Consider the following 9,104-nt stretch of genomic DNA (forward strand, 5'->3'; position numbering starts at 1 on the left):
TTTTTTTTTTTTTTTTTTTTTTTTTTGTGTGTGTGTTTCGGGTTTGTAATAATAATTAGATGTTGCTTGCTGCTTTGTTGACACTTTGGGATGATTATGTCTAAGATTCTATATTTAAGTACTTGTCTGGATATGTAAAAACGCATTAGCGTGCTATTAATTTGTAGGAAGTTTTCTTGATTTGGATGCTCACTTACACACTGCTTCATACATGATCATTATGATTGTTTCTGATTGGGAGAAGCACATTTGTATCAGAAAACTAGCTAGCTAGGGCCATAGATCACCATTGTGGCTCAATTCTGGTTTTCGTTTTTGTCCATAGGGTTTGTGTTTTTTTCGACTGCATTGTAAGACGGAGATTTGGGTTTCTTTAATTAGTAGCTAGGTTCAATATTGAGCAAAACCATAGTCCATTTGTAGAATTCAGATAGGTGCATGGATATATATATACTCACGATTGCTGCTAGCTGTACAACACAACAAAACGAATTACATAGGTTGAAAGAGAACACAATGTTGATATATATTTTATTAGATGCATTGCAAATACACACTGGTTTTAGGATTGAACTCATGTTTGATATCAACATTGTGTTCTCTTTCAACCTATGTAATTCGTTTTTGAACAACACCATTTATTGAACAAAATAATATATAATCTATGATAATGGAGACACTAATTAATACTAGTTTAATACAGGCAGTTCACTCACTTGTGTATAAAATTGAGAGTTAATAAGTCCATGGACCTTTAGCTAGGCCGATAGAGCCGTTGCATCAACAAATCCAAGTGCTCAACATGTAGTAGAGAAAGACATTCTTCATTAACAAGCGAACCGGTTCCAATTTAGCCAAAAATGGACCGAGCCATTAGTGGGACACGAACCGAACCAAAATTCATGGTCAATCCCGGAACCGGTGGTTTAAGAAACACACACAAAACTGTAGGGGACGACTTGAGTGAAATTCAAATCAAATCGGTCTCTGACTTGACTCTCTCAAATTGAATCTGAAGTTTGTTTTTTGTTTTTTTTTTTTTAAATTCTGCGATCAAATTCCGACGAACAAAACTCTCTTGCCTCCGCCGTTTTCTCCGGTCTCGATTGAAAATTATTATCCTCGTTCATAAGCGACGATTTGATCAGCGGAGAACTTAAGCAATCGGCTCTCATCTCTTCTTCTTGATTTGGCTCGACGATGTTCGTCAGAAAATTTCTGCAGAAATCCTCCGGCGGTCAGAATCCTCCTCCTCGGGTATCCCATCCTCAGCTCTTTTTTCTTTTAATTCTACTATCCTTGACAATAATTATAATATTCCAATTGTGATGCTTGGAGTTTCACACTCGGTATACTACTAGCTTAGGCTTTTTTTGCGTTCTGGGCTCAGCTGTACTTTTTTTTCTTGGTTTTGTGAAATTTGATGCCTTTAGGTCTAAAAGTTATTAAATTTGCATAAATTTTCTTTCCAATGAATAGTTTGCTCTTATGTAGTCGATGTCACCCATATATGGCCACGAATATAGGATTGAGAATATGTGTTGGAGACGATAACTTATATATATTCGATCATTGATATGGTTTCCGAGAGAGAAATAGATGTCTCCTTTAGGATTGAGCAGATGCTACTTACCTTATTATGCATCACAACAAATACATTGGTTGTCTTTAAATTCCATGATTCACCTTAGACCGCTCCAAACCCTCCTCTATTCCAGGAATGCTTTTTTTTGTTCTTTGCTTTAGACGTTCACATGTAGTATGAATCTTTGCAGGGATGTTTGATAGCAGAAGACCTGGATCCCCATATTGNCCGATAGAGCCGTTGCATCAACAAATCCAAGTGCTCAACATGTAGTAGAGAAAGACATTCTTCATTAACAAGCGAACCGGTTCCAATTTAGCCAAAAATGGACCGAGCCATTAGTGGGACACGAACCGAACCAAAATTCATGGTCAATCCCGGAACCGGTGGTTTAAGAAACACACACAAAACTGTAGGGGACGACTTGAGTGAAATTCAAATCAAATCGGTCTCTGACTTGACTCTCTCAAATTGAATCTGAAGTTTGTTTTTTGTTTTTTTTTTTTTAAATTCTGCGATCAAATTCCGACGAACAAAACTCTCTTGCCTCCGCCGTTTTCTCCGGTCTCGATTGAAAATTATTATCCTCGTTCATAAGCGACGATTTGATCAGCGGAGAACTTAAGCAATCGGCTCTCATCTCTTCTTCTTGATTTGGCTCGACGATGTTCGTCAGAAAATTTCTGCAGAAATCCTCCGGCGGTCAGAATCCTCCTCCTCGGGTATCCCATCCTCAGCTCTTTTTTCTTTTAATTCTACTATCCTTGACAATAATTATAATATTCCAATTGTGATGCTTGGAGTTTCACACTCGGTATACTACTAGCTTAGGCTTTTTTTGCGTTCTGGGCTCAGCTGTACTTTTTTTTCTTGGTTTTGTGAAATTTGATGCCTTTAGGTCTAAAAGTTATTAAATTTGCATAAATTTTCTTTCCAATGAATAGTTTGCTCTTATGTAGTCGATGTCACCCATATATGGCCACGAATATAGGATTGAGAATATGTGTTGGAGACGATAACTTATATATATTCGATCATTGATATGGTTTCCGAGAGAGAAATAGATGTCTCCTTTAGGATTGAGCAGATGCTACTTACCTTATTATGCATCACAACAAATACATTGGTTGTCTTTAAATTCCATGATTCACCTTAGACCGCTCCAAACCCTCCTCTATTCCAGGAATGCTTTTTTTTGTTCTTTGCTTTAGACGTTCACATGTAGTATGAATCTTTGCAGGGATGTTTGATAGCAGAAGACCTGGATCCCCATATTGTCACCCACTGTGGGATACCTTCGACGGCATCTCTTCTTGCCTTTGACCCTATTCAATGCCTCTTGGCTGTGGGAACACTGTAAGTTCTTGTCTAGGACTGTGTATTTTCTTCAACACTCTTACTTAAATAACCACCAGTGTATGCCAAGGAGATTATGGTTGAGATGAAGGGGAGGAGTTGTACTAGAAGTTTGGCTAATTGAATCATTCTTGAGTCTTTGTAGCTACCATAATTTCTATGATGAGAGAAACAACTATCTCCCATGTTTCTGTTTTATTTGGACTTTGAAAAAAAAAAAAGTGTTCTTTTTTGTTAACCCTTTGCAGAGATGGAAGGATAAAAGTGATTGGTGGCGACAACATCGAGGCGATTCTTGCATCTCATAAGCAGTTACCTTTCAAAAACTTAGAGGTTTGTGGTATTCTGTTCATCTCTTGATATTTTGAGAGCCTATGATGATCACGTTCAGTTTCGAAATATTGGTGTCTGATTATAGCTTCTGTAGTTCCTTTTCTATTTCCTGACGTGCTTTGCTAGCTTAAATCTCTTTCTTCTTAATAATGATTTACAAGAATTTCAATCACATAATAAACTAACTTTCATATTCAAATATCCTTTGAGTCAATGTTATTTGAGTGTTGTAGTGGGCTGAAATGGTTTCTCTTTAGTCTTCTGGATAGATCAACTTAGGTTGTGAACTTGGACAGTCCAACCGCTTTGTGATCCCAATTATTTGTAATCCACTTGACATTTTATCTGTATTGTTTACAGTTCATGCAGAACCAAGGCTTTCTTGTCAGCATCTCAAACGAAAACGAGATTCAGGTAATAGTTCAGTGGGATGTTCGAAATTTCTTTATTATAAGCTGATGTCGTCACTTCTGTATGGCTTTCTTGACTCTCGCCTTAGAGTCATCTACTCCTTATTTTTTCCAACAACCTGTATGATTGGTTTCATCAACAAAGTTTTCCTATTTGTTAGGTGTGGGACTTGGATCTTAGGCAACCAGCATCAAGCTTACAGTGGGAGTCAAACATTACTGCGTTTGCAATCCTTCATGGCACTGGCTACATGTATTGAGCTGATTTTAGGATTACAATTTGGAGCAATTTTATTACATTGATTGATACTGTAGTGTAATAAACTGTGTTTCTTATCTCGTTCACAGGTATGTTGGTGATGAGTACGGTATGGTGTCTGTTCTAAACTACAATGCTGACGAAGGGAAATTACTGCAGCTTCCTTATTATGTTCCAACTGATGCTTTAGCTGGTATGGGGTTCCTCTTCTAATGTGATGATCAAATGTGTTTAGAAGCACTACTGAGTCTAGAAATTTTTGGTTTTCAGCTCTTAGTCATGACTTTGTTTTATTAGTGGTCTATCTCCCTTCACCAAAAATTTCGCAGAGTAAATCCTTAGCAGGGAGCCTTAATCACTTGGTAGTTCAGATTTAATGCAAACATAAAGACCTCCAAAGTTGCATTTAAGTTATTCTTTCAAACTTATTTTTTCCCATTTCCCCTCTTTGTGCAGAAGCAGCGGGGCTGTCATCTCCTATTGATTATCCGGTTGTTGGAATTCTTTCTCAGCCTTGTTCAAGGGGAACTAGGTGAGATAAGATTTGCTCTCATATCATGCTTGTTCTTTTATCTATGAATGGAAAGCATTGCTAGATAAGTTCATTAATTCAAATTTAATCATTGAACTCAAGTGCCTCTTTTTATAAATCTTCATTTTGCTATGCTATGAAAGTGTATTATAAGAAATAATGCGATCTTTCTTATAGTTAGTTTTCATTAATTACCCTGCAGATTGTTGATCGCATTTTCAAATGGATTGCTTTTTCTTTGGGATGCATCAGAAGATCGTGTTGTGTTAGTACGAGGAAACAAAGATCTACCTGTCGAGGGTAAAACAGTCGGTGATTCTCTTGAAGCCTCACATGATGAGTTTTCTGATCTTGAAATTGATGGAAAAGAGATAAGTTCTATTTGTTGGGCATCAACTGATGGTTCAGTTCTCGCTGTTGGCTATGTGGATGGGGATATATTATTTTGGGACTTTTCTGATGGGCAAAAGGGGAACCCATCTAATCACGTTGTTAAGTTACAGTTGTCTTCGGCTGAGAAAAGACTTCCTGTCATTGTTATGCATTGGTGTTTGGATGTATCTCGCAAGAGTAGTGGTGGAAAACTCTTCATCTATGGTGGTGATATCATTGGATCTGACGAAGTACTTACGGTAAGAACTCAGCTTAAATCAAAACGTTCATAGCACAGATTGGTGATCTTGGGTCAATTATAAACCGAGTTTCTTTCCAAAGAGAAACATACGAAAAGAGTCACAATTTTTCTTCTGAACATGTTGCATTTTCACGGTACAAGAGAATCCCAAACATGAATCGTACCTTGTATTTGCAAATGTATAGCCTAATATGATGTCCTTTTCCTAATCACCATGTGCAGATGTTAGGTCTTGACTGGTCTTCTGGTATGGGAGGTCTGAAATGTGTTGGCCGTGCTGACCTGACCCTAAGCGGTTCATTTGCTGATATGGTCTTATCTCCAATTGCCTGTTCAAGGCAAAGTGGGATGTTTTTATTTCTATTGACAAATCCAGGACAACTGCAAGCATATGATGATACCTCTCTGGCTTATCTGATGTCTCAGCAAGAGATGAAGATTTCCGTTCCTCCGCTGCCATATCCTATGACTGTACCAACGATGGATCCACATACGACAGTGGCAACATTTTCTGCATTAAATGTGAATGATAAAACGTCACTAGCCCTTTCTGAGGTAGTCCCACAAATTTCTGTAGTTGTGCTTCCCATTGTATGGCTATTAATTGATATCTTATTCCTGATAGATAGTCTTAGCTGAAAAAGCTCGAACACCACGTACTCCATCCGGAGAAAATGCACAATGGCCTCTGACAGGTGGTGTTCCAAGCCACCTTGATGATTACAAGCTTGAAAGACTGTACATGGCAGGTTATCAAGATGGGTCTGTGCGAATATGGGATGCAACCTACCCATGCCTGTCTCTTATGTATGTACTGGAGCCAAAGGTATTAATGTTATAACTTTTCTTCTTTTGAGCTTCATCTTGAAAACTCGTATTAATGTCAGCTGGTTGATATTTTGATGAGAAGTTCTACCTGTAATTATTATTTTTATCATTCACCAATGATCAGGCAAATGTTATTGACATAACTGGAGTAAATGCATCCGTAACGGCTTTTTGCTTCTGCTCTAAGACTTCTTGTTTGGCTGTTGGTAACGAATGTGGTATGGTAAGAAGACCTGTTTCTGTTGAGACCTTCTTGATTCCAGCTTAGATTTTAATGTGCATCTAATTCTCCCTCGCATTCCGTCTCTGTAGGTTCGCCTTTTCAAGCTGGTCGGCCATAAAAGTGGAGGAACTTTGGAAGTTGTTTCCAACACTGACAAGAAAGGTTTGCCTATTGTTACAATTCATCTTTACAACGTTGATACTATGGATTTTTTCTTCTCTATCTCATGTTGTAGGTTCGTGACTTGTAGCTCACCATTTGCACCAAGAAGATGGTCCTCAATGGTTGGCTGCATTTTCCTTCCTGAATTCCCCAGTGTGCTCCCTGGAATTTCTACAGTCTACAACAAGGCTTGCCGTGGGATTTAAATGTGGCAAGGTAGGGATTTTACCTATGTTGAAGTGTTGGCACACAGCTGCTATCTCTAATTAAAAGTAAACAAGTTAAAACTTTCAACAATGACTTTCAAACCAGTTTTAATTTGCGTTTCATATTTCAGGTTGCAATGCTCGATATTGGTGTGCTGACAGTAATGTTCGTTACAAATAGCTTATCTGAGTCAGGTTCCCCGATCAAGTCACTCTATGTGAAATCCTCTTCAGCTCCAACTGACTCAAAAATTGATCCAACTAATCAGAATTCCATAAAGTCTGAAGAAGATTTAATCTTGTGCGCAATGACCAAGGATGGACAGACCGTTCTTTTGGATGGCAATACTGGGAAAATAGTCGCCTCATGCTTGAGACCTCAGAAGAACCCAACTGCGATTTGTATGCATATTATAGGTAGCTTTCTGATACTAACTTAAAAGTGTGTTTTCTTATGCATCCAGTAAAAATAATTCTATTTTGCAGAGGATTGCTATGAGAACTCTGAAACGCCCAGTCCAAAACCAGCTGGAAAATTCTCTGGGAAGGAGAAAAATGGAAACAAATCTCATATAATCAATGCTAGTGAGAGTCATTCACCAGATGGTGAACAGAATGCTGTCACAGAAACAAAACTTGTTGATCAGAGATTTGCGAACTCGTTATTTCTCATATGTTATGAGGACGCTCTCCGCTTGTATTCTTTAAAGTCGTCATCTCAGGTATATTACAGAATCGACTTTTACTTATGATACCTCAAGTATCTTGCTGGCTTTTTCTGATAACAAAGACTTGCTTTCAATACCTAGGGAAGTCTTGAGAGCAATATGGAGGTAAATCTTCCAAGGCCGTGTTGCTGGATGGGAATCCTAAAAAAAGATGGAAGGGAATGTGCAGTACTCCTGCTTTACAGAACAGGGCATATTGAAATAAGGTGACTTTCTAATTGGATACCACAAGTATCATATATATGCCAAAAAATAATTAGTTACCAAATCCAATCGTGTAACTATTTAGTCTGAAGGCCTCTATAAATGGACCATTGATTGCTCAGTTTCTTAATTGAACAGATCTTTCCCGAAGCTTGAAGTTGTGGGAGAGAGCTCTTTGCTCTCACTTCTTAGGTGGAACTTCAAGCCTAACATGGAGAAGACAGTATGTTCGGATGATTTCGGCCATGTCGTCCTGGTGAGACTTCTTAGAAGAGAGCTTTCAACATGTGATGTACTAATTATGCCAAGTTAGATCTTGATATGAGTTGGCATGTGTAACACCAGAGAGGATATTTTTTGTTACTTCGATGTTAAGGACTAATAAAAACTAAATCTACAGGTAAATGGTTGTGAAGTCGCCATCCTTTCGTTTTTGGCCAACGTCGGCTTCAGGTACTAGCCTATCGTTTGATGCTCCATACTTGGTTTCTTAGTGACTACAACTGGAAATTTTGCATGCTGAACTTAGCAAAGTAGAAGTTAATTTACTAATACATAACTCTGCATTCATCTCAGGCTCCCAGAGTCTTTACCTTTGCTTCATGACAAAGTCCTTGCAGCAGCTGCTGACGCTACCTTTAGCCATATCTCTGCTCATAAAAAAAATCATGTATGTTCTGTTTTCACATGTGAACCCTTTTTTCTTAAGCTCCATGGTTTTGCTATAAAAGTGTCTGTGGCCACAGGATGGCGCTCCCAAATTCCTAAGTAACATTATCAAAGGCTTCAGATCAAGCAGTGAACAGAAGGTGGACCAAGTACAAGATTTCTCCCACCTGGGGAACATCTTTTCTAATCCACCATACTTGAAGCCTTCTGATACCGGTGGTGACGACGAAAAGATTGTCGAGCTTAACATTGGTTTGTAATATCTATACTAAGTTAACTCTTCCCCGGTTTACTTCCTCTTGACTAAAAATTGTTTTCTGTAGATGACATCGAGATCGACGAACCTGTGATCATCTTGCCTTTGACAGAGAAAGACAAAAAAGAAAAGAAAGGTGATCCGTTAGCCCCAAGTTCTAGACTTCTAGTATCATTGTGAATGCATCAGACGAATCATAAGGTTTCTTTGCAGATAAGAGAACGGATAAGGAGAAACTGTTCGACGGTGCATCCAGCGATGCACAACCCAAAACGAGAACTGTGGATGAAATTAAGTCCAAATACAGAAAAGCAGGGGTGAGTCAAGACCAATTTGATATCCAAAAGCGCTTTTTGCTTCTATCTCTAACATATGGGTAACTTTTCCAGGAAACCTCGGCAATAGCGTCACAAGCAAAGGACAAACTTCTTGAGCGTGGAGAAAAGCTCGAGGTCATATTTTACGCAGCAGAGATTTCATCTTCAATTAAACTGACATGTTTCCAAGTTTACGTAACACACTGATTCTAACTACAAAACAACTCTTTTCCTTGTTTCGTCTGCCAGAGAATAAGCCAACGCACAGCTGAGCTTCAAGACGGGGCTGAGAACTTTGCATCTATGGCACATGAACTTGCTAAACAAATGGAGAAGCGAAAATGGTGGAACATATGAGAAAATTGCAGTCATTGTGGGTTCTTTCGTATATAATAAATTAAT

At 38.4% G+C, this 9,104-nt stretch overlaps 1 protein-coding gene across 2 annotated transcripts; it reads left to right on the top strand.

Annotated features, from left to right (window-relative positions):
• On the top strand, nucleotides 981–9,098 carry LOC104734561. Of its 2 annotated transcripts, XM_019235154.1 has the most exons (25): nucleotides 981–1,257; nucleotides 2,293–2,307; nucleotides 2,826–2,941; nucleotides 3,190–3,274; nucleotides 3,635–3,688; nucleotides 3,846–3,937; nucleotides 4,033–4,136; nucleotides 4,400–4,475; nucleotides 4,678–5,107; nucleotides 5,332–5,664; nucleotides 5,735–5,935; nucleotides 6,062–6,160; nucleotides 6,250–6,322; nucleotides 6,411–6,538; nucleotides 6,660–6,945; nucleotides 7,015–7,250; nucleotides 7,338–7,462; nucleotides 7,599–7,716; nucleotides 7,861–7,913; nucleotides 8,037–8,130; nucleotides 8,207–8,381; nucleotides 8,453–8,521; nucleotides 8,599–8,702; nucleotides 8,775–8,837; nucleotides 8,952–9,098. In XM_019235154.1, the coding sequence occupies exons 1-25, from the start codon at nucleotides 1,201–1,203 to the stop codon at nucleotides 9,057–9,059; spliced, it is 3,294 nt and encodes a 1,097-aa protein (XP_019090699.1). In that variant the 5' UTR covers nucleotides 981–1,200; the 3' UTR covers nucleotides 9,060–9,098. The 2 variants fall into 2 exon arrangements, with proteins under 2 accessions (XP_019090699.1, XP_019090698.1); XM_019235153.1 differs by lacking the exon at nucleotides 981–1,257 and having other exon boundaries at nucleotides 2,031–2,307.

This window comes from Camelina sativa, chromosome 13 (genome assembly GCF_000633955.1).
Source record: "Camelina sativa cultivar DH55 chromosome 13, Cs, whole genome shotgun sequence".
NCBI lineage: Eukaryota > Viridiplantae > Streptophyta > Magnoliopsida > Brassicales > Brassicaceae > Camelina > Camelina sativa.